Source organism: Onychomys torridus, chromosome 17 (genome assembly GCF_903995425.1).
Source record: "Onychomys torridus chromosome 17, mOncTor1.1, whole genome shotgun sequence".
Classification (NCBI taxonomy): domain Eukaryota; kingdom Metazoa; phylum Chordata; class Mammalia; order Rodentia; family Cricetidae; genus Onychomys; species Onychomys torridus.
Genome location: NC_050459.1, coordinates 34,660,230 through 34,686,604, shown reverse-complemented (window position 1 = coordinate 34,686,604; position 26,375 = coordinate 34,660,230). Strand labels below are relative to the sequence as shown.

Below are 26,375 nucleotides of genomic sequence, written 5' to 3'. Positions count from 1 at the left end.
AGAGAGAGAGAGAGAGAGAGAGAGAGAGAGAGAGAGAGAGAGAGAGAGAGAGAGACACTATGAGCCCACATTGGCCTGGATCCTGCAATATAGCTCAGGCTAGACTCAGACTTCTGTCAATCCTCTTGCCTCGCCCTTCTGTGAGCACCACTGCGCTGATCTACATAGACGCGTGCTAGATGGAGCACACAGGCAAGCAGGGTTTTGACATCAGAGATCTCGTCTGTGAGCCATGCTCTACAATAAAGGTAAGGAACTTTCTCACTCCCCTCTGCCCCCTGCAAAGAATCAATTTTTAACACATGAAACAAAAAGAAAGGCAGACTGTACATCTTTAAAATTCACCTAGGGGCTGGTGATGTAATGTAAATTGTAATGTAATTGTGATGTAAATATACAGTGATGTAAATTGGTGACAATGTCACCAAGCCTGACAACCAGCATTTGATTCCCAGAATCAGAGCAGTATCTTGGAAGAAGACAATCAACTCTTGCAAACTGTCTTCTGACATCTACCCACTTATCTCAGTTACACAGACACACAGAGACACACATACACACAGACACAAAGGGACACACACAGAGATACACAGACACACACAAACACACACATAAACACTGAATAAATACAATTAAAAAATGGAAAAAAAGCCCACAAAATTTATTTAGAATATAGTTGAAAAAGTTAGAACAGAATCCCATAGGCTTGATTAATCATCCTAGAAGTTTAATGCTTTACCATATATTAAAAACTATAAGACCAGTAGATACTAACTTTCCCCTATCAGGATGACTGTAAATGACATATATAAATAAAAAAAATGTACATACACCTTACACCATATAATAGATATTTCTGTAATCTTTTTCTGCTTATGAAAGTAATACTACTAATAAAAATAAAATGGACCCCAAATGAATGGCACTAATGGGAAGTATAGCCTTGTTGGAGAAAGCCACGCACAGTGTCTCAGACCACTTCCTGTTGCCTATGGGATCAAGATATAGCTCCTTCTCCAGCATCATGGCTGCCTGCATGCTGCCATGTCCAGCAGTGATGATAGTGTACTAACCCTCTTAAACTGTAAGCCACTCTATTAAATGTTTTCCTTTATAAGGGTTGCTGTTTTCATGGTGTGTCCTCACAGCAGTAGAAACTTAAACTAAGACAGGCTCCCAAAAACATTTTTTTTCAGGGCAGGGTTTCTCTGTGTAGCTCCACCTGTCCTGAGACTTACTCTATAGACCCGGCTGGTCTCGAACTCAGAGCTCTGCCTGCCTCTGCCTCCCAGATGCTGGAATTAAAGACATGCACCACCATGTGGCTTCCAAAATCCTTAAAAGCTTGAAAGCATGCAAACCATGAAACTGATGGTCCCAAAGGAGAAACCACAGGATGCAAGAACCAAAAATATTCCTAGTTATTTAGAGCTGGTGAACTGTTGGGGAGCAGAGAGGGAGCTCTTGCAGGATTAGACTCTGCCCTAGAGGCTGCCTTGGGGGCCAGCATCTGCAGAACTTCACACAGTGGCTCAGTTGGAAGCCCAGCCCTACCTTAGTGTGGGGAGCCTGGGAAGAGGAGCCGCATCCTAGGACCATCCTCCAGAAAGGTCCCAACACCAGCAAGACTGAGAACAGCTGCTCAATGTAAGAAAGAAAGTGGAGAGGGGAGCGGAGGGGAGGGGAGAGTAGGAGGGATTAAATATTTTACCTGGCACCTGCTGATATATTTTTAAGAAACTCTTCACTGATCTTCCAGTTAGCCACATTTCCTTTCACAAACCCGGCCACCATTACAAAGAGAAGGACCAGGATGTTAATAGCTGTGAAGAATTTATTCACCCAAGCGGACTCTTTTACTCCAAAAGATAGCAGACCTATGGAAAAGGAGAAGGCATTAAGGTGGACTCTTTAACCAAAAAGGCAATGGTATCTTGATGCCAGTACATGCATCGGATATTACTGCACCAGCATTCATATATTTACCTTCCATTTCTTCAGTTCTACGGCTAGTTCACTTAATCACTTTTCTGGGAAGCAATCCCTTTGGAGACAGCACTGATTCTGATTTCTGGAAGCAGACTGTGCTCACACTCCAGAGTTCCACACTGTCTATGTAAGTTTAGTAACCCTGGTTATTACTAGAACACCTACTTTGAAAGGCTGTCCTTAAAAGCTATTCCAGGGCTAATGTAAAAGTCTGCCATGTACCTTCTGATTGTATCACCAGAAAATAATTCTCCTAAGTGCCATGCCCAAAACATCCTCTGTTAAATCCATTCTCACCTGATAGATTTACTTTATATTAGGAATGTAAACATCCTATTCTAGTAGTTTGCAAAAACAGAGCAGTGTAAAGAATAAAGATCAGCTATGATATCCCTGCAGAATTCTCCACATGCACACACACATATTTCTGCACCAACAAATTTATCATCAGTTTTAGCAGCTGCATAACATTCTATGTGGAGACACTTTAATCCCTTATTTATAGCCAATTAGGTCACTCTTGCTTTTATTTTATAAACAGCACTGACATCATTGTCATCCTATAAATATCCCTCTGCATTTTCTAACATTTTCCTTACAGTAGTCTACAAATTAAGTGTATGGGAGGGCATGCAGTGTGTGTGTGTTTGTGTGTGTGTGTGCGCGCGTGTGCGTATGTGTGTATGTATAGTATATAGCATGTCCATGTAGGTGTCTTCCTTGAATGCTCTGTACTTCATTTTGGAGACAGGCTCCCACTGTACCTGGAGCTCCTCAGTTTGACTAGGCTGGTTGTTCAATAGGATCTACGAATTCAGGAATCCACCTGCCTTAGTTCCTCTCACCCCCTTTCTCCCTTTCATGGACATTTAATCCTATTGAGAAACATAGAGGAGATAAAGCCCACAGTGACCCAACACTGACCTTTGTGGGTCTTGATATGATACGCTGACCTCATTCAGAAAATTTACCAGGGCCCACTGGTGTGGTTCATTACAGGAAACAGCATATGATTGGTTTTCTTACCTGCCAGAAGTAATATAAGGCATACAGCAAAAAAGTCTGGATATTCTGCCAGGCCGGTGTAATTCATTTTGAAGTACGTCTTGAAAAACTGACCAATCTGTTTGTTAAGAAGTTCATCGAAGGTGCCACTCCATGCTCTTGCGACACTGGATGTACCTTCCCAAAGCAGAAGGTTCAGAGAATAAAAGGTTACTGGTAGAAAATTAACATAACTCATCTGATTAGTTGATTCCTGGGTAAACCTGGCTGGCCTAGGTCACACCGACTGAAAATTTAACCATATTAGAAAACCAAATTAATACACACAGACAGGAAAAGAATACCCTGTTTTCTTTTTCTTTTCTTTTTTGAGGCAGAGTCTTGTCATGCAGCCCGGGCAGACTTCATACAGGTGTGCAAATGCTTGTATCGGGCAACTTTATTTGCAATAAAGAACTCTTTAGAGGCTAGGGAGATAGCTGAGCAGTTAAAGCAAGATGTCAATTTTACTTAAGTCCCACCGGGGAGCATAGCCAGTAAGTCTAGCCTCAGAAGGCAGAGGCAGGACCCGAAGCTAGCTGGGTAAGACTAGCTGGAATGTAACCATTGGGCTCACCTGAGAGATCCTGCCTCAGAGAACAAAGCAGAAGAGCCATTGAGGAAATTCATGACATATTCTCCGACTTCCCCATGTACCCCAGGACAGAAGTATGTGCAACAGCACACATGTGAACACACACACACACACAAACTCACAAAGAGAAAATAAAGTATTTTAAAAACTTCAAACAACTTCCAAACTCATTAAGAATCACAAATTCAAAGGTGAAACATAATCAGAGACTTTGGCAATGAGGATGTATTTTAGAGAGGACAAAAACGAGAGGCGGGGGAGCTGGAGAGATGGCTCAGAGCACTGATCGCTCTTCCAGAGGTCCTGAGTTCAATTCCCAGCAACCACATAGTGGCTCACAACCATCTGTAATGAGATCTGGCACCCCCTTCTGTATACACAACAAATAAATACATCTTTTAAAAAACGAGACAGGGGAACAAGTGATTCTCTGAGGAACACCCCACAGCTGAGAAGCGCAGGTTTACCCCAAGCACCGGGGTTCTCTGGAGAGCTATTTACACCCTGTCCACAACTAATACTTGTTTTTGAAATATACCTATAACGTATGACAGGATGAGGTTCCAGCCAGTGATGAAGGCCCACAGTTCTCCAACCGTGACGTACGTGTACAGATACGCAGACCCAGTCTTGGGAACTCGGGCCCCGAATTCAGCATAGCAAAGGCCCGCCATCACCGAAGCCAGGGCGGCGATGAGGAAGGACACCACGATGCTGGGGCCAGAATCTGCTTTGGCGACTTCCCCAGCCAAGACATAAACTCCAGCTCCAAGAGTGCTTCCAACCCCCAGGGCGATGAGGTCCATGGTGGTTAAGCAGCGGCAGAGTTTGGAATCTTCTAGACTGTCCAGCGTGACGATTTTTCTCCGGATCAGACATCGCGCAAAAGTCAGCACCGCTCTGCAGGGAATCATGGTCAAGAGAGCAACCTAGGAGAGAAAGGTGGGGAGGGGTCACAAGCAGGGGTCTGTGGCCATCTCCTCTCCCACTGGACAGAGACGCACAGCAGGATCCCCACTCCTTTCCCTAGTGGGTACTTGGTTCAGAGCAACCAACCAGGAGGGTTAAAGATGAGGAAACCACACATTTCTGGGGTTCACTCACACGTGCCAAGTCAAAGGGACTCCGTGTGAGTGAACCCCAGAAATGTGTGGCTTTCTCAAATGCCAAGGTTGCACTAGGAATATATGTAGAATGGTTCACGCCTGGGTGGCCTCTCATTTAAGGGACTTATGGTCTAGCTATGGCCTAAAGTAGGTAAAGGATGGTGGTTATATACTCAAAAGTTTCACTGAGTGTGTCAGAAACACTCCCATTGCCCCTTAAGCTGGAAACAAAAGAGCAGATGTAAACTCACTAGAAGAAAAATCTGCTTCTCAAAGCATGCTTAGATTTCTCTTATGAAAACTGCCATCCATCCATGCTTTAAGTATGGGTTGGTCTGAAACTACGTGGGCTTATTATGCTTGAGGTTTTAAAACAAACAAGTTCAAAGGCTATGTTGTCTCACATTCTTTTCAAATGGGACAAATAATGAAGAGAAAGAGAGCTCCATTCTCCACAGCTGGCCCAAACCAAGTGTGAATTTCAGTAATGTGTACACACACACACACACACACACACACACACACACACACACTGCAGCAAAAAAGATCTGAACCAAAATATTAATCTAACCATATTTTGATGGTGAGTTAATTTTTTTTACTTCTATGTACTTCATCTAATACATATTGTTATTATCTATCTCTGGGTTAATTCCAAGGAATATTTATAACTTACATACAAAAGAAATACTGCAAGTTTAAAAGTCCGTTTGACTTAGTCTACAGAGACATGTAATTCAGTAGACTGAAGACAATTGATGCTGTGTGTCCATCAATGCCACCGTAGACATTACGTCATGTCTGATTGCACTTCAGGGGCTGAACACCAGCACAATGATCTGCTGGTGTAGGGTGCAGGTCCCTTCGACTTTATCACATTCATTGTCAGTAACAGAAACTTATGAGCCTGCTGCATGTGACACTCGCGTTATGTCCTTAGCCTTTGGACATTTGGGCTCTAACATCCCTGCAGAATCAGGGATGCTGATGATAGTCGAAATAGGTACATATCCTTTTTGAACAAATGATTATTTTATTAACTGCTAAAATAGTAGCTTCATTTGAGGAAGAAAAACACACATGAGCTGAGATTGAAAATAATCAGACAAGGGGGGGGTTTACACTATGTGCATGTCTCTGTATGGTTTTATTGAGGCTAAGGATACATGTGAATCTTCCCCAGCCCACTCCCAACCTGAAGAATGGATGACAGTTCCTAAGTATTAATCCTTCTTCGGTAACCTGGAGATGTAACTTCTAAACCTTCTTCAACCCAGGTCATCAATTTGACAGCAGAGAATTCTGGGTCTAGAAAACCCTCATACCCGATGATTCAACACCAGGGGGTAGAAATCCACCCCTCCTTCCCAGCTTCCTTATGTATCATTTGAAATCTGCTAGTTACAGAAAAATGTCCATCCTGGATTGTGGCTTTATTTCCACTTTTGATGCAAAAGTCACAGAAACAGATCCTTCCACCCTGCCCTATGACAAGGCTGATATGTCAAACTTAGCCCCTGCACCATGATCACATGTCCTCAACAAAAATACTACAGGATGAAAAAAGGAGGCAAGCCAGTGAGGCAGTGGTCCCAGGAGCCTGCGACCAATTAGCTAGTCCCGGTTAGAACCCAGGCTTTTCCTCCTCATTCCTCTGACAGTTTCGAGGTAGGGAATGCGCACTTTGTATTTCTGGACTGATGGAGAGAAATGCAGTTATGATGTATAGTACAGGGATCGCCGCCACCCTTTTTTTTTTCTTCTTCAGATTAGATACTTCGATTTTGTAACCTCCATAGTCAACATCAACTATGTTCCTACAATTTTAAAATTCCAACACAAAGTTTTAAATTATATTATAGGTAAAATAAGTCACCAAAAGGGGGGAAGGATATGGCACGAATGATGGTAATTCTTTTTACTTACCTTTGAGAGATACATTTTTCAAAGCAAAGTATTATTTAATCCGAAATGGTGACTGTTGCACCTGGACTAGCCAACAACAGAAACGAGCTTGAACACTGAAACCTAACAGTACTGCTTTTCTGAAAAGCACTTTTCTGTGTTTATTTCCCCTAACAGCTTAGCCTTTCTTTTCAGTTCTTCCTCTAAGGTATTCCCCAGATAGGTGGATGGCAAAGTAGAGAAAAGCAACGTGAAGACACAATTGAGGTCATCACAAATGTACCAGTAATGGCGTGCGCTCTTCCCTTTTAAAGTACTGAATCAGTACAGCCAGAAAGTCAAGGCAAAAATGTACTATTTCAAAACTTCCCACGGGCAAGCATTTCTCCTAAGGTTATACAACAAACGAACAGCTGATGCAGGATCTTGGAAAGTGGTGTGTAACACGTGGGTACACTTACCTCAGGAACAGTGAAAACAGCCACGCTACAGATCGAGTGGTTTCATTGAAATAGATGGAATGTGATTTTTTTTTTTTTTAAGCGTGTAACATTCCCAGGGGAAGGGAAGAGAGAATGAAGCAAAAAGTGAAATAATGAGAGCAAATCCCTGGACTCTGTGGTAACCAGAGTAGCTGCCCAGTCAGCACTCTGCCCTGGCCTGGTAGCAGTATGAGCCCTCTCCAGCAATGGCTGGCCAACAAATCACCCTGAATGCCACAGGGTACCACCTGTTGCCATTTCCCAAGCTACTAGTGCCAGTCACTCTAGAGGCATCATTGCAAACATCAGGAGATGCCTCTCCCCAAATGATTTTATGCCCGCCACTAATTCGCAAGGGCTCCTGTTAAAATACCAAAGGTCTCTGCTGCTTTTAATGTGCCCGGTTCTCCCTGACACCTTTTTATTTATTTATTTATTTTATTGTCCCATCCTGTAACTCTTTCAGTGTTCCTGTAAGATCAGGTCTATTATTAATTTCATCATAGAGATGAACAAACTAAGGTAGTGTTTAGTTAGCCAACACCACAGTCCACCTATGATGGAAAGGAGATGAAACCCATTGCCAATGGCTCTGGAGTAATGGTTCTTAACCTATGGGTCTCAACTGCTTGGGGAGTCAAATGACCCTTTTTACAGGGGTCACATATCAGATGTCCTGCATATAAGGTATTTACATTACGATTCACAGCAGTAGCAAAATTACAGCGGCTGGTAGCGTGGCCTTGGCAGCACCATTAGGTCTTCATTGGTAGCTTCTGGTTGGAATGACCAGACGCAGCTCAGCACAGCTTACAGGTACAGGGTGTTAGCCGAAAACAAAGCAGAGGAAACACAGCCTACCGGTGCAAGTTCAGCAGGGTTGGAGGGAAGAGAGAGGGTGACCGGTCCCCTTCTGGCCATGTCTCCCTGGTGGGGGAGCACATTCAGTCCCCTCTACTCTGAGGGGTTGCAGCCTAAACACTATGGTTTGAGTATTCCAGTCACTGTGTTCTTTAGAGTTTAGGGGGCATCCGAGTGTGCCCTGCCTGCCTGCTTGCCTGCCTGTCTGTCTCTGGTCCAGCTACCTGTGGCTTTGAGGTGGGAGACAATGCTGTTGTGAGGAAGGAGCAAGTGGGCCAGCGGTGGGGGGCTTCAGCAAAATGGCCATGCTGCACAAATAAATAGAATCACTGCAAATAAAAACAGCAAAATCAAAGCAAATCGGGGGAGGGGGTGCATTTAATACTGCTTCTTAAAGAAACTTTAAAAAACGACCATGACCGTTTTAAAAATGGTTCCTATTACCTTCATTCTACCCTTAATGCCCTGTCAATTCCAGGATGCCAAGAAAATCCAGATGATCTGAAAGAACCTATGTACTTAGCACCTTTTGAGGCCTCCAGTGCACAGGGAAACAAATTGCTTGACTTATTTCTGGGTTAGTCACCTGGACCAAGATGGGGGTTGGAGAATGGCTGAGGTCTTTTGTCTGAAGTCAAAGAACTGATAAATGCTTTAGGACACTCTGATTTTCCTCCCTTCACTCTCTTTCCAGAGGCAAAACACCCCCTTTCAACTGCCCCCCCCCCCCCCATGAACTGCCCCCAAAGTGACTTAACTTAGCCGGCTTTCAGAATCCTACCACATTTGTTTCAGTGCTGATCAAAAATTCCTTCCATCAAACTGTGGTGGGAAAGGAATTTTACAGGAATCACACCCATTTTTTAGCTCAAAAAAAAAAAAAAATGTAGCTGGATACCTAGTTTTGTGGTTTTGCTACGAAGTTATTTCTTGGAGTGGGGGGAGGGGCAAGGTCACTTTTGACACTACATTTTCAATTTTGAAAAGAATGCCCTGATTTGGCAATTCTTAAATTCTGGGCACAATGTATGAGCAGAGCCTGTTATCGCTGGCATCTTGGGAAGATCCTTGAAACACTGCTGTTGATTAAGGGAACTTTGCTAAGTTCACTTGGCTTCAGCTACTTCAGAATAAAACACTCCTATTGTGTGCTCAGAGGAAGAAGGAAACCCAGGCCAGCTCATCCCCATGGTGCAGAACCACGAGTTATATTTAGAATATGCAAACGAAGGATAATGTGAAAGACGAGCCCCACTTGAGACAAGGGAGTTCTTAAAATGCAAGCCTGGCTGTCTTGACACATTATTAATATGCCGTCACTGTCAAGAATTGCTCATACAAGTTTTTAGAAAAATCAGTATTTTCATATTTCTGTAAAGACTGAACTCAGCCAACAAACTGCTCAACAAAACATTAAGTTATTTTAAAGGTCAAGTCTTAGAAATTTCAAAAATTGAAACTTTTTTTTTAAGTGGAATTCCTTTAAAACCATTCTAGAGAGCACTGAGACAGGGGAAAGAGACAGACTGGCCATCACTACAGCCACATCTATTAAAGGAAGTCGTGACCACCCCCAATGCACAGCGGGGGGCGCACTGTTTGGATTCAGCTGGAGCTGGAAGCAGAGAAGTCTTCCAGAGATGTGGGGGGAAATGGCGAGGCATGGCAATGCATTCCTCCCATCCCAGCATTCTGCTGGCTGACATAAGAAGATCAAGAGTTCGAGGCCAGCCCTAGATCATATAGGCAGACTCTGTCTCAAAAACTAAAGTAGTAATTAAAGCTAAAGCCAAAAAAAATATAAATGAGAAAACCTATTTAGCATTCTTCTAACAATGAAGCAATATCTACATCTTCAAAACTCATTTTGAAATTTCGATGAGATCACAACCTGTGCTACTTCTGAAAGATAACTGAAAGTTCAAATAGTCTCTTACTTATTTGCAACAATCCCTTTCTCGGAAAAAGAACCCAAACTTTTGCAAAATAATAATAGTCATTTCTATAATAAATAATAAAAGAAAGTTTCTTAAAACAATTATTAATATATAAAATCCTTACCAAGAGTTCCTCCAACCATCTATTTTGTTTAAGTTTAAACAGCAGCAATTAACATTACTAGGTGATTTAAAATTTAAATGATCTTGTACCAAAAACTGATAGACATTCATCAATGAAAGTTTTAAGGTATTTAAATAATGTGGGAAGAGTAGGTTTTATAAAAAAATGACTCACAAAATCAAAACAAGGACTAGCAAGATGGCTTAATGGGTAAGCACACTCATTCTGCAGACTTGGGATCCTGAGTTTGAATCCCCGGCAACCACATAAAAAGTTGGGTATGCTGTGTTGGCCTCCAACCCAGCACTGGTGGGGAGAGACTGTTGGATCCCAGAGCTTGCTGGCTTGTGAGCACAGCCCAAACAGAGGGCTTCCAATTCACTGAGAAAGCCACTCTGTGGCCATAAAACAGACTGAAAGAGGTGAACACTTGCTATCCAGCCATGGTCTCCACCCATGTGCAGCACACAAAACACGGTCACATACACTCATACCACACAAATGTACAAAAAAGTATTCAACACCCAACATAAAGTATTTTAAAGCCAACAATTTATATTATAAATACACATTTACAGTGTTAAGAAGAATATAAGAAAAAAGATAGACACTCTCTTCTGCTCTGAATTCCCACTGCTGCTTTACAAAACACTAACTGATTTGACCAGCATGGTCTTTAGCATTAACATGCTCAGAAAGAGAGCCTTACCTTAGGGTCTGAGCCCTGGTTATGTCCAGGAAACCAACGCTGCTGTCTCCCAGCTCTCACTTTAATTAAATGATGCTTGGGAGAAGCAGCAAATACTTGAAACTATGCTGTACAAGGGTTTGTAAATAAATTACTTTAAGAAAAGTAAAATTTAACAAGGCAAGAGCATGATATCATATCACCAAGAATGTTCTTCTAACATGAAGCTGGCCTGCTGTCAAAACTCTGGGCACACCATACAGCTACCAATTAGCTTCTGTAATTTTAAGTACACTTGGAAATATATCATACATATTTCCATATATATTACATATATAGTACATCAGAACACAGATACAGGAATTACAATATACAGCTAGTAAGATTTTAATTTGAATGCTTTGGGTCAACTCTCTCGGCCTGGGTGTCCCTCTGTGCTCCATCTCCAGCTTACCCTTCCAGCCTCGAACTTTGCAGCTCTCCACACGAATGCTGTGTTCTGATCTGCTCGCCAACTATCCTTGGAACATTTGCTTTCTCGCCCACACACGTGAAAAAGGGCTATTGACCTGTGTGTTCCTGGCTGCTCCTGACTTGTCCCCTGGCCCTCAGCTTTTGTCCTCACCCCAGGTTGTCTGAGCTACCGGAGTCAGCAAGACATTTCTCTGCCTTCTCTACCAGCACCTGGTTACTCCTCTTCACTGGAAAGAAAAGCCAACAGTCAAAAGAATGAGTGTGTTTAGATTATCCGTCTACCTGTTCTAAGGGAAGTGGAAGGAAGGGAGACTTCTGAGGCTTGGGGTCTGATTCAGATCTCCTCCAAGAGATAGGGGTGAGGTCTGAAATCCCTCTCAAATGTACCTTGGTAAATGAATGTACTGTTGTACTACTATTTGCCCTCTGGTTCCTTCCTCTCCGAAGAAGGCAGCATTGCTTATTCCCTGTGACACAGAATGCGTACACTCACGTGCCATCATTTCTAAATAAGACATATTTGGCTTAGCAAATGTGTTGCAATAACCTTTATGAAATCATGCTCGATATAGAATGAGTGGAAAGCTGAAGGAATAAACAGGGAAGAGCAGAGAGTTTGTACCAAAGACATGGGCTTAAAGACTCTCACTGAGACTACTCTAGCGTGCCAGCAAGGACAACTGGGATTAAACACAGCACAGCAAAATTATCCAAAGAATGCTGCTAAGATTTTTAAATTAATTCAGGTATTCGATCATTCTCCAGTAACACTAAGATTTTTAATTTTCTTAATTTGTTTTTATTTTAAAGGATGTGTAATACAGTTTAGAAATCTCAGTGCCACCTTTCACATCTCATGGATACTTCATGTAGAGGACCTTTAAGGAAAGGGCTGCCTCCTCACCCCACCTCACTACACAGTCATTCGCCGCCGCCGCCGCCGCCGCCGCCGCCGCCGCCACCACCACCACCACCACCACCTCCACCTCCACCACCACCTCCACCCCCACCTCCACCCCCACCACCCCCACCACCCCCACCTCCACCCCCACCTCCACCCCCACCTCCACCCCTACCACCCCCACCTCCACCACCTCCACCACCACCACCCCCACCACCCCCACCTCCACCACCTCCATCACCACCACCACCACCACCACCACCACCTCCACCTCCACCTCCACCCCCACCACCCCCACCACCCCCACCTCCACCCCCACCTCCACCCCCACCTCCACCCCCACCACCCCCACCTCCACCACCTCCACCACCACCACCCCACCACCCCCACCTCCACCACCTCCATCACCACCACCACCACCACCACCACCACCTCCACCACCACCTCCACCCCCACCACCCCCACCTCCACCCCCACCTCCACCCCCACCACCTCCACCCCCACCCCCACCTCCACCCCCTACCGCCCCCACCTCCACCACCTCCACCACCACCACCACCACCCCCACCACCCCCACCTCCACCACCTCCATCACCACCACCACCACCATCCCCACCTCCACCACCACCTCCACCACCACCTCCACCACCACCTCCACCACCACCACCACCACCACCACCACCACCTCCACCACCCCCACCACCACCCCCACCACCACCTCCACCTCCACCACCACCTCCACCTCCACCACCACCTCCATCACCTCTACCACCTCCACCACCTCCACCACCACCACCTCCACCTCCACCACCACCACCTCCACCACCACCTCCACCACCACCACCACCACCTCCACCACCACCACCTCCACCACCACCACCTCCACCACCTCCACCTCCACCACCACCTCCATCACCTCTACCACCTCCACCACCTCCACCTCCACCACCACCACCTCCACCACCACCACCTCCACCACCTCCACCTCCACCCACCACCACCACCACCTCCACCACCTCCACCTCCACCACCACCCCCACCACCACCTCCACCACCACCTCCATCACCACCACCTCTACCACCACCACCTCCACCTCCACCACCACCTCCACCACCTCCACCTCCACCACCTCCACCACCACCTCCACCACCGCCACCACCACCACCACCTCCACCATTCCACATCACCTTCTTCATCTTTGCCCTTAAACAGAGGCTGGGTACAAAGGCGTCCTGTTCTCCCTGTGTGCAGGATGCATTGCTAGAAAGCCCTTCATCCCTGAATGTGTTTCCTCATTCAAATAAATCCAAATGGCTGCTGCCCAAAGACACCCTCGTATATACACACATCCATTCAAGTCCAACAAACATACTGAGAACCCGTGGGGTAAGGCAACAACACACCCCACAAGGCAGAGTGTCCCAGATGTGGCTGAGCACATACGGAGGAGTCTCATCTGCTTACAGTCCACTTCCACCCGACATCCATCTATCAGCTGACCGTTTTTAATACACACCCCACACCCCCATTGTCCCCCAAAATATGGCATGCAGGCCTCGGATCTGCTCCCCCTCCCCATTTCTTTAGCCCATCTTCTGCTCCCTCCTCTCTGCCTTCAACAACAATGGGTTTCCTTTGAACTTCCTCAGAACACAGAGTCTCAGGCTTTCTAGTTGGTCATTCTTCTTGGAAAGCAGCTTTTTCCTTTACATTAAATTAGATCACTCTTGTTTTCCCAGCACTGGATTTTTCTTTTTCTTTCTTGGTACTGGGGACCCCACCTACAATCACACACATTGTACAAAAAAAAGCATACATGCTACACCCCTAGCCTACTCTGGATTTTTATATCACTTCTGACTTTATAATAATTATAGGCAACCACTTGGATGAACACATTTTACTCCTTATTACAGGCCAAGTTGTGTTTCCCAAACAGATGCAGAGTGCTAAACCCTAGTGCCCTGCGTGGTGACATCAAATGGATATAGGGTCTTTGTAGGCATTAAGATCATTAGATCAAGCCCCTAGCAGATGACTCATGCTCACATATGATGAGAAACTGCCACGTGACACACAGGAAAATGCCATGTGGTAGCAGAGGCATAAATTAGTGGTACATCTTTCATCTAACAAATACCAAAAGTTGAGGGCCACCCACCCTCAGATGATAGGGAATGAAAGAGGGGGTGTCCCCTCAAGATCCCCGGAGAACTATGCCCTAGCAGTCATTCTGATTTTGAGGGGTTTGTCATTTCAGAATTGTGACACAGTTCATTTCTGTGAAGTCATCTGGTTTATTGTGCTTTTGTACAGCAAGCTCTAGAAATCAACATACTCCTTTGGCCTGTTCAGTTTCTTGAACATTTTATTTGTTTGTTGTATTCCGTGTGCTCTCACTGATGTTGAAATATAGACAGACATCTATGACTGATTCAGACTTGGTTTGTGGTCAACTCAAACACACATGCCTGTTTTTGTTTTTGTTTTTGTTTTTAATCAAAGCTACCTATACAAGTGGATGCCTTGGGGTTGGGGATTTAGCTCAGTAGTAGAGCGCTTGCCTAGCAAGCGCAAGGCCCTGGGTTCAGTCCTCAGCTCTGGAAAAAAAGAAAAAGAAAAAAAGAGAGAGAGATGCAAACAAGTGGACGCCTTAACTCCAGGGTTTTGCCACACCACTTAAAAATGGAAACTTAGCATTTGAGTGTCGTATTTGAGACTGTGGTGATACAGGTCCATCAATCAATTCACTGAGTACCCTATCTATTTTTGTGCTATTTCAATTTTAACAGGTATGTTTTCCAACTTTAAATAAATTATATTTGACATGTTAATCCTGACAAGAAGGCGAGAGCATGATATCATTTCACCAAGAATATTCCTCTAACATGAAGCTGGCCTGCTGTCAAAACTCTGGGCACACCATACAGCTACCAATTTACCTCTATTTCTCTCTAGCCAATCTCTTGGCCTAGCTAGACAAGGTTGTTACAATAAATGGAGTTAAACCCTTTGTAAAATCCCGACATACTATTTTGCCCACCCCACCCCCAACCCCTGAAATAGGGTCTCACTCTGTATCTCAGGCTAGTCTGGAGCCTGGGATCCTCCAGCCTCAACCTTCGAATGCTGGAATTACAGGTACTCACCACCATATACAACATGAATTATGTCTAAACTTCCCAGATCCACTGGCCTAATAACCACATAAAAAAGAAGTTGTGCCTTCCCCTCAGGGGTGGGAGGGAGGAGGACAGGGGAACCCATGGCTGATGTGTAAAATTAAAACACAAATATAATAAATAAAAAAAGGAGAAAAAAAAAAGAAATGGGAAAGAAGGGACAGTGACTTCCTAGGTGCTTAAAAAAAAGAAGAAGTTGTGGAGTGTATGAGGCATAACTTGTTCACGGTGAGCTCATGATGCCTTCTAGGGATCTGGTCCTTTTTTTCCCCAGCACATACTAGAAATGTTTGAATAACGTGCAACTGCCTGACCTGTGGTTCCCAGGGGTCTCCAGTCTGAAAATAAGGGTAACTGCTTCCTTCCTTCCTCAGGCCCCTTCTATTTTGGAGTGCCAAGTTTACAGAGGGTGACTCAGTGTGCATTTCTACACGTTCTTTTAACACCCTAAGGTGTAATTCACCTGGACATGAAAATATGAACCAGATTGAAGTGGCTAGGTCCTTCTCTCTCCACCTCAGGGATGCGTGTTCTATCTAGTCAGACTGCGTTCTTGCACACATCTCCCCAAAAGGGGATTTCACTGCTCGTCTTCTCTCAGTAACCTATGGTTCCCCTTCCAAGTCATTCCCTTTTTGGCCATGTACACGGTAAACTATTTCACAAACATCAATTCTAATATTTTGTGGCTACTTACTTTATTTTTGCATGTTTTTAAAATCCCTCAAATGAATTCCCAAGGCAGCCACAGTTATTCTTTTGGTATCTATCTACGTTTCTTTCCCCCTTTAGACTGCATATTCACGATCTGACAGGGTTCTCGTGATACTTGATTTTTCCTTTTCTCAAACAGCATTGCCATTCAGGATTTTAGTCTTTGGCATCATAGCCATATTTTCTCTGAGTACTTAAAAACCTGCGCTAAAAGGATTTGGGAGGTACAGACTGAGAAAACTAGTTCCCTGTCACCAAGAGACATTTTAAGACTATTACCAAAAAGAGTATTTACTGCAAACTGTACTTCCTGACTTTCCCTAGTCAACTCTCTTTCTTTTATCTTATGTCAACAGAGAACATGTTTGTTTAAGAACCTTTCATAGGAGGCTTTACAAAAAAATAACCGTTCACAGAGATGTCGTTGTGAGCAAGAAGCAAAGCAGGATTCCAACATCTGCAGCTCCAGAACCTTCGAGTTGTTTAATGTCCCCTGAGTGAGAATCCATCTATAGCCCATCTTGATCATTCAAAAGTCAGGAGCTGATTGTCAAATTAAGACCTGAACAAACAAATCCTTCCAGATTATCACCTACGTCTGCCTCAGGACTTGCCTCTCCTTCAGTTCACGTGTCTCACACTGTTATCCGCATAGTGTCCCTTGTTGGGATGTCTTCCTGTGAATGCACACACAATTCATGAAGAGACAAGAAGCAAATACAACCAACAGTAATCATTACAATGAAGATTGCTGGACACTCTTTTGTGTTATACTCTGGGGCTTGGCTATTTTTGCTCATTTGTATTGTATATATTTCAGGTGGATGACAAAGGCATTTAACTATAGTTCTTCACATTGAAATGATTGCTTTTGGTTACAATCAGGTTAACAGACCCATCCAATTGGCAATCTGTTACCCCTTTAAAAGAGAAGTCCTTCTCAATGTGTTTTCCTTCAAATAATAAATACCCACAATGAAAACTCCCACTGCCCCCATCGATGTGGACAAGCATGGGAGACATGGACAAAGGGACACCATGCACCTTCAAAACTCAAGGCGAACCTGAAGGGCTGAGAGGATATTTTTAATCACACAAATAGAAAGAAAACACAGGGGACAATATTCCACATGCAGGGACAGAGCTGAGCTCTGCTGCCACCCTCGACTGTTGTCCCAATCAATACTTTTTGGTCATTTCCTCACTTCTGAATGGTGAAAGGGGAAGGGGGGGGCAGAGTGTTCTGTTTTGTTCTGACCCTTTATAGAAGTAACAACAACACAACTCTTCAGTTTCGTGGGAAACTAAACATTTTGAAAGCTAATGAGAATCGGGCGGCATTCTATTACCATCTGTGCTCATCGGGTCTAACAAGTGACCTAAACAGCTCCTAAAAGCAGCACCACGTGTGGAAGCAGCGTGGAATTATGGGTGTGATAGATTTCTGATGGGCTAAAGAAAGGCAACAGTATTCTTATTAAGCTGCTGTAAAGATCACATGAGACACACATGTTAAGAGTCACCAAGCATTCCACGGATAGCAGTGTGGTGGGGCAGATTATAATTAATTATTAATTTATTTATTTCCATGAACATACACCAAAGATATGTGTTTGAAAATTTTTATCTTGGAACACCGGAAAGTGTTTATATAAGCCGCCAACTTTTATTTAGGAAGAGTGTCGGAAGGTAGAAATTAGAATCTCCTTAAAGGAGAAAACTAGGGCCCAAGAATCCCTCACCAGACTCACACTTCCATTCCTCCCCTTTCTCCCCAAGAAGGCTGACCAGACAGTTCAGGAGCCACAATTCCAGTCCGCCTCCATTGGGTCATTCTGAGGAACTCCCAAAGGTATCCCAAGGGAATTGAAGTGACAGCTAGGGGACACACTGTGTCCGCTAGCTCACCTCCTCTTCATCCCTGAAATTCCTTTAATCAAATTGGAGGACATTAGAGTCCTGTGTGGGCAAGGTAACTTAGCACCAGCCAAATTACTTATCTGACATCTTGACACCAGAAGTGTCTCAGAGACCTGAAAGAGATTTGGGGATATTTACCGACTTCCACATCTCTAGTATGAATATCTGAAACCTGAAACTTTTTGAGCTCAATACATTTTGGACTGAGAAGATCTGGGAGTTCAGAGTTTGCGATTAAGGATTGCTCAGCCTGCATTTCAAATGTCAAGAGACTTGAGCATTCGGCAGAGGCTGAATCTGACAAACATTTGCCTCTGTGAGATGTCACAGGCGCAAAACCACCTTTCCCACATCACAAGTGCGATATGAAAAGCACACAGACTATTAATGCCTGGTGACTAGGCAGACAATCTTGTTTCCAGAAGTACCATGGGCTGGATGCTCAGGAGGGGCCTACAAACCACCTCTGAAGTCTGAGTCAATGCAAGCTCGGTTGAGTAGCATTTGGAAGGTCCACAAAGAAGGGAGGGAAAGAGGAGGGGGGTCTGGGAGGAAGGGAGGGAGGCAGAGGGAGAGAGATGGAGGCAGAGAATGACCAAGAATGAGGTGGAAGCAGAACAGTGGATGAACAGTTAATAAGGAGTCAGATGTCTGCGGAAGTACAGGACACAAGGGCAGAAACCAGAGAGCCGCCCCCCCCCCCCCAGCATGGAAACAGGACCCATGTGACCAAGGTCAGTAGCACTTTTGTGTCCCTAATAAAACAGACTCTTGGCGTGTATTCTGCACGAATGCAAATCCTCTTGGGAGGAGAGTCTACTCCACTGAGGGCTTCAGCATTCCTACAGGTTCAACGAAGTCAATTATGTGCTTACAACCAGAATTTTCCGAGTACACAACAAAACAAACCAGGACCCTATACAATAAGCCACTGCATATAAAAGTAACTATGTGAGCCCTTCTAAAACTTCAGATAATGGAAATCACAGATGAGCATAAAAATGTAAACCATCAAACTACTGTTTAAAAATATGAATCAAAACAGAAAACCAATAAAGTAGATTAAACAAACAAAAAAACAAAACAAAACATAAAAATCACTAATTAATTCTCAAAGAATCAACAAAAAATTATGTTAAGTTAAAAAAAAAAACTCAAAAAAACCTCCAAAAAAAGACAACAAAATCACTAGTTAAAATGCAGACATCAAAATGTACCAAAGATCATACTAAACATGACTGAAAAAATTTCCCATTGATATCCTCTGGATTTTTAATTTTTCAGTTATATGTGTCATTACTGACTCATCAAATCAAAAGAACATGGAAACTTACAGGTGGGTGGAAAAGAATCAGCCAATGTTATAACTACAACAAATAAAGGCAAAACAACCAGACACATGCCAATAATACAAAGAGAGAGAGAAACCATAATGGAAACCACGGCAGCTTATGAGATATGGTAAATTCTAAAGCTAAAAGCCTAACCAGACTCTCTGCAGAATAGAATAAATTCAACTCACTGGGGAGAAATGAGTCTTAAAATATATATAGATATGCCCGTTTTGTGACTATAACAAAACACTTGAAGGTGGGCATTCTTCAAAAGAAGGGATTTACTCAGTCCAGAAGCATCATTTCAGCTTCATCATGGATGGCATCATGTGAGGAACATGAGCAGAGGAAGAGATCGCATAGCAAAATAAGCTCTGATGAGGGAGAGGCCCCTCTCGCACTTTTCATATCAACCCTCTTGTGAGAACTCATGTAGGACTGACAAGGACTACCTCTGTCCCTTCCAAGGGTCATGGCTCCAATGGCACAACCAACCCCACCCAGCCTTGTACCACCTCTTCAATGTCCCATAACCTCTCAACTTGGCCATACTGAGGGCCAAGCTTGTAGCACATAACCTCACGCTGAGGAGTCACACCTAACAAGAAGTACCAGTAAAACAGCTTCAAAGTGAAGTGAAAATAAGGAACTAGAGAGACAGCCTTCAGTTTACCTTCTTTAGTTACTGATGCTAAAAATAAAAATTAAAAAATTCTGAACACACATATACCAGTCAGTACTATAAGTGATAGGGAGAGCTTACTGGATGAAACCCACTCCCAAACTCTATCATTCTCCTATGCACCTGCCACTGTCCTGGGTTCTGAGGAAAGAAGGGTGAACAGAGCCAAGTGCTTACCCTCATGGAAACGAAATGCAAGGGTGGACACAAACAACCAATGAATGAACAACACAGCAGAAGTTTCATCTGGGACTAAAGAATCCACATACATATCACACCCAGGATAAACATGTAAAAACATATACAACTTTTTAATCTGGGAAGGAATTTATTTATCAGACAACTTTTGGAACATTTGGAAGCTTATCCACATACTCAAGAAATTGAGATGCAGTTCACAGCTTTCATAGAATTTCAGGCCTCCAAAAAACAAAACAAAACAAAAAAACCAAATCCTCCAACCTTTTAAATGTTCCGTTTCTATACAAAAAGAACTCAATATAAACTCCCAGAAATACTGTTCTGAGTGTTTTAATACATTCATCTGAGAGCTTGCCAATGCATTTTGTTCTTAACGTTGTTCGCTCTTTAAAAAGTCTCCTATATTGAAAACTTAAACCTCTTCTGTCTGTCTTCATTTCTACCACAAAGTCCCTGTGTTAGGATTATGTCCCAATATCAGTGAGAGAAAACTCCAGAACACAGTGGTCTGAACTAGAGGCTAATCTCACTGTCCCATGGGTCCAGGTCACCTGCCTGTTGAGGTCTACAGACCAGAAACATAAGCCCCTTATAGCCTATGCCCTGTCAGCTCACTACACAGCCTTAAGTTAACCTCACGATCTGAAGAGCTCTTCCAACTCCAGCCCTTATATCTGTATTCCCATCAGTTGGACATAGAAAGGGTGAGAGGAAGGCCCCTCCTAGAAGTCACAAAGGCTACAGTACCTTACATGACATTAGCTAGAGATAGTTCAGTGGCCACAGTACTCGCAGAGGACACTGAGACTCTGCTCTTTACTTCATGTGTTCATGGAGATTCCTAGGTTAAAATCGGGAAGCAGACACTGGGGACAACCAGAACTCCATTACATCACACAAGGTAACACCCCACCCAGTCTCTCTTTTCCGTCACTTACCTGGGTAGTACAGCCAAGGTCACATAGGACTTCCAATCTCCAAGCCACCTTTGCGGCTCCCTTCTGTGGCTGAAAACTTTTCAACTTCAAGGTCCAGGTAATTACCTTTCCTGTCTGAAGTTGAGTTTCTGCAGCCATTATAGTCACGGAGGCATCCCTACTGGTTTGTAAGTCTTTGTAATCTCAATTTAAATATAATCGATCAATCGATTGATTGATTGATTGACTGTGTTTGCACACACCATGGCACATGTGTGGGGGTGGCAGGAGGAACTAGCAGGATTTGGCACTCTCCTCCTACCAAGTGGACTGAACTCAGGTTGCAAGTCTTCAGCAAGTGCCTTCACCTGCTGAGCTGTTTAAAGGCCCCTGTAGTCTCAATTTAAAAACCATTCCAAACACAATTCCTTAAGCCTGGCCTTTGCTATGAGAAGTGAACGTTGACCAGAACACTCTAACAGCAAAATGAAAGCAGCCTGCCTCCACATTTGGGTTTGATTTCTTCCTTGTACGAAGGAAGCTGTGTGCCAGTAACACATCATTCTGGGCATGGACACAAGAGCTGCGTTTTCTTCAAGGCTTCTCTTGAGTTTTCCTCCTGAGCCAAGTGTATCCCAGCACCCCATGCTAATGAAAGAGTCATTGCCTGAAAAGAGGTCAGAGCCACGTCTCCTTCCCGTGCAGAACCCCTCTCCAGGGCTACTGGCTCACCCTGAGCCAAGTCCTGCTGTGGCTGTCTTCACTGTGTGCTCTGACTAGGGAAGAATTTCTGAGGCCCTAAATGGTGCTGGGTAGGGATGGAAGAGCAGATTCTACCAATGCAATCTTTACTTAGGCGTTTCAATCCACCTGCCAGCACAGAAACTCTGCCTAAAGGAGCTATTAGCCAGACTAATCTGAGGCAAATTCCTGCAGCCACACACTCTGTTCCCTTCCCATCCATCATGAAGAACAAATACAGGTCATTTACAGGCTCCTTTTTCTTCTTATGTGGGAAAACCACAAAGTACACTAAACATTGCCTAACCCCTGCAAGTATTTCCCCCCATTTTCTTCTGAAATATAAATACTTCTTTGTCCTCCTATCAAAATATACAATTTCATATTTTAAGTGTATTTCTTTCTAAAAGGCAAGTCTCCTAAAAGGGCTCAAGGGGAAAAAGGAGAATAGAATTAGTAAAAAAAAAAAAAAAAATTAGAGTTACCTTGCATATGTTAGCCTAATCAATAATATCAACAAATCCGAAAGAGTAAACATCATTATGGTACTATGTGTTTTCTTTCAAAATCAAACCTAAAAAATGTTCAGTCCAGGACAGGTTTACAAAAGGTCATTTCAACCTCAAATATTTTAGCTCTGCAGTAACAGAGCTAAATAACTTTAGTGCAGATAGCAGAAAGAACTGACTTTTTCCAAATACTTTAGGAATTTTATACAGTAGTTCTGTGTTCACAGATCAACAATAGCGTACCAAACCAGCTATCCCTTTAAAAAATACACATCCTCTTTCTTTCTTTCTTTCTTTCTTTTTTTTTTTTTTTTGGTTTTTCGAGACAGGGTTTCTCTGTGTAGCTTTGTGCCTTTCCTGGATCTCGCTCTGTACACCAGGCTGGCCTCAAACTCACAGAGATCTGCCTGGCTCTGCCTCCCGAGTGCTGGGATTAAAAGGCATGCACCACCACCACCTCCCGGCTCACATCCTCTTAAAGATTTACATAGAAAAATATTTTGATGGCTGCTCACGGGTACCTCTGGCGCTGCAGTCCTTCAATCTGGAGTTCACCCCAGGACCCTCAGTTCCCAGAACCCCCAGCTGTTCGCTGATGTGACTCAAACACACGTTCTAGTCTGTATGTCAAGGCTTAATCTCTTTTAGAATTAAGTGAGTCAATACTTATCTCTACTTATATCTACCCCTTTTATTCCTCTCCTTATATTTCTCAAATCCTAATTTCTCCATGAGGCTTTTTTTGGTGTTCCAAAGAGGTAGCCAGCAGTACTGAAATAATGGAAAATTAAATATATTATTGCTTTAGTGTATGTTAATGTCATGATGCTAATCACAAATTCTTAAAAAAACAAAACAACAAGAAAAAAAACATTGTCTCCGAATTCATTGTTGGGGGGATAGACATTTCAATTCATCACATGTCCTTCTGGCAGGAAGTGAACCAGGCTTTACAGAAGAGCCAGGGGGCTCTCATCAGTCATTCTGGAAGGCTTTCTGGGGAAGAGATGGTAGAGAATAAGCAAGCTGAACCTTCCGTGTAAGATGAGTGCACCAGTTTGGCATAAGAAATCGCCTGTCCTGGTTCAGAAGTCCCATAAAACTCTTTTCTTCCCCGTTTTTCAAAACACACATCATCTTGAAGTGAATGAGTGAGACAAGAGAGAGCAACAAAAACAAGAAAGAGCCGGGCGGTGGTGGCGCACACCTCTAATCCCAGCACTTGGGAGGCAGAGCCAGGTGGATCTCTGTGAGTTCGAGGTCAGCCTGGGCTACAGAGTGAGTTCCAGGACAGTCACCAAAACTACACAGAGAAACCCTGTCTCAGGGGAAAAAGAAAAAGAAAAGAAAGAAAGAAAGAGTCTGAAGGATGTGAGGGACTGTGTCAGCAGCCACACCCTGGGAGAAGGCTGACCTAGATGAACAGCTTGGGGAAAAGGGCAGGAACACAGAAGAGAGACTTCGATAAGGCTACAGAGAATGGAGAATGTAACCATCACTTTAAAACTTAAATAGTTCTAATCAATGCATGGGCTAAGACAGGTTTATAAATATATACTAATACACCAGTGTGGCTATGCAAACAGCCTTCATCAAGAAGACTTGGGGACCCTAAGGGCAATACAACTACTCTACGCTGTAGTTGCTGTTATCATCTCTAGTTTATAGGTGACCAAACCAGAGCCCAGAGCGGCTAAGTTCCAGCTAAGTGTTATGGATGGATGGCATCTCCCCAAAATTCACTTGAGTTTTATAACGCAATGTGATGGTGTTTGGAGGTAGACACTTTGGGGGCAATGAGGGTTAAATGAGGTTTGATGAGGTCATATGAATGAATTGCTCCCATCCCCCATTGTAACATGAGTTGCTAAATGGTCTTATTAATAAAAAAAAAAAAAAATCCAGAGTCAGTTATATTGGGGTGAAAGCTGAAAGGTCAGCAGGATAAAACAAGCCATAGCCAACCTCACCTTGCCAACTCCTCAGCCGATCCTGTTTCCACGAATCCTCAGACTGAAAGCCTCTGAATCCTCACCCCTGAGGGTCTCAGTTGAATTGCTTAAAAGCTTCTAGTTCCTGGTCCTCACACCTTACATACCTTTCTGCTTCCTGCCGTCACTTCCTGGGATTAAAGGCATGTGTCTTTCCCAAGCAAAGACAAGAGATCTCAAGTCCTGGGATTAAAGGTGTGTGCCACCACTGCCTGGTTCTGTTCCCAGTGTGGCCTTGAACTCACAGAGATCCAGACAAATCTCTGCCTCCTGAGTGATAGGATTAAGGGTGTGTACCACCACTGTCTGGCCTCTCTGTCCAATCTAGTGGCGGGTTCTTTCTTATGATCCCCAGATAAGTTTTATTTGTTACAGCACAAATAAAATATCACCACAACCCATGATACAAGTGTGTCTTTAATAAGCCCTGGAGCTGACACTCACCCTCCACCATGTAAACACAGAGAGAAGGAAGCATCTGCAAGCGGAGAGCCCCCACTAGAGTCTCTGCATGCTGGCTCCCAGATCTTTCAACCTCCAGAATTATACAAAAATTAATGCCCATGGTTTGAGCCTCCAATCTATGCTTATTTGTCATGGCACAGATGAAGACACTGGGACATAACAAGTTAGGACACAGAATCAACTTTGTCCGACTGTCGACAAGAGGCTGTAACGTGCATCCGTGTTCTAGAAACAATGTAGGGGAGTCAACAGTTAGTACAACCTCTCCCCCTATTTGTGCTGCAGCAGGTGAAGTTTTGGGGTGGCCTGCACCATCTCAAGAAGCCAGCTTGAAGTCTCTTCTTCTCTCAGAGCTCAGTTTCCCATGATGGGCACTTGCTTGAGGAAACAGGATGACCAGAGTGTTAATTACCACAGCCCAGAAAGCAAAGCACAGGCAGTTCTCTACAAATAAATAGTCCTGTTATGAAGTACACCTTCTAAACTGAGCTGAAATCCTACCCACAGCATGCCTTCAGGAAAGAACCTTGTCGCCACTGCTTGGTGAGGGGCCAATGTTAGCTAATGGTTACATCATCCAGCTCAGTAAAGCAGCAGCAGAGAAACTCCAAGTCCACAGAGGCGCCTGACATAGTGTTTTCTTGAGCTCTGATACTTGGGGATGAGGCAGGAGAGAGAAAGAAAAGAAAAAGAAAAGGACTAAATATCTGAGACTCTCATATGGGGAGAAAAAAGTAATTCAAAGAGGATTCCACATTTAAGCAAAGCTGTCCTACATTAGATTTTGGGATACAGTGCTGGAAATAGTGGATGATCTTCTTATCCAGTGAGGCTCCTGACCTCATCACTGAGTTCTCAGCACCTCAACCTGTCTTCAGATGATGAAACTCAAGCTCAGCACCGTTAAATAATGTGTTCAAAACCATAGACATTTGGTCTTGAGGTCTTATGGCTGGCAAGCCTCTGCTGTTTGCTCTGCTCTAAACAACCTAGAAGCAATAAGAAAATGTAGAATTCTTTCTGGCCCCAGGCTCTTGGCAGCTCACCTAATGCTCAGCTGATAAAAGGACATTTGAAAGTCATTCAGATAGTACTGAAAAATAAATCTGGAAAGCTTTGGATTTTTTTTTTTTTTTTGAGACAGGGTTTCTCTATGTTGTTTTGGTGCCTGTCCTGGATCTCGCTCTGTAGAACAGGCTGGCCTTGAACTCACAGAGATCCACCTGGGTCTGCCTCCTGAGTGCTGGGATTAAAGGCTTGCACCACCACTGCCTGGAAAGCTTTGGAATTTTAAAACTTCATCTGCATGAGATTCTAGTCTTTCAATGTCAAAGTATCCAAAGCTACCACTGGCCAAGAAGAGAAATGCAATAATTACTATGCAAGCAACATAGAAAATTAATCTTTAAAGGGAAAGAAAAGTATCTAGATAAGCATCATGTCAAGACTACTACCGTATATTAAAATCCTATTTCTTCTGGCTGTAAAACCCTTCCATGATTTAATATGAGGCTATTTGCAGTACAAAGCTGTTGATTTTAGTGCAACTATATTGCACTTCCTAGAACACTATACATAGTTCATGGTTTACTCATCAAATTCTTAATCTGAC

At 43.7% G+C, this 26,375-nt stretch overlaps 1 protein-coding gene across 4 annotated transcripts in view; it reads right to left on the bottom strand.

The window, feature by feature from the left end:
• Slc7a2 (solute carrier family 7 member 2) overlaps positions 1 to 26,375 on the bottom strand; it is a 55,926-nt gene that overhangs the window by 15,460 nt on the left and 14,091 nt on the right. For 2 of the 4 annotated variants that reach the window (XM_036166472.1, XM_036166473.1), the window contains exons 2-4: positions 4,167 to 4,557; positions 3,016 to 3,171; positions 1,712 to 1,877 (exon numbers count right to left, since the gene is read on the bottom strand). In XM_036166472.1, the coding sequence (XP_036022365.1) occupies positions 1,712 to 1,877; positions 3,016 to 3,171; positions 4,167 to 4,542 (698 nt within the window). In that variant the 5' untranslated portion in view covers positions 4,543 to 4,557. Of the gene's footprint in view, positions 1 to 1,711; positions 1,878 to 3,015; positions 3,172 to 4,166; positions 4,558 to 21,078; positions 21,531 to 26,375 lie in introns of those variants that run through there. The other 2 variants (XM_036166474.1, XM_036166471.1) reach the window with 2 other exon arrangements.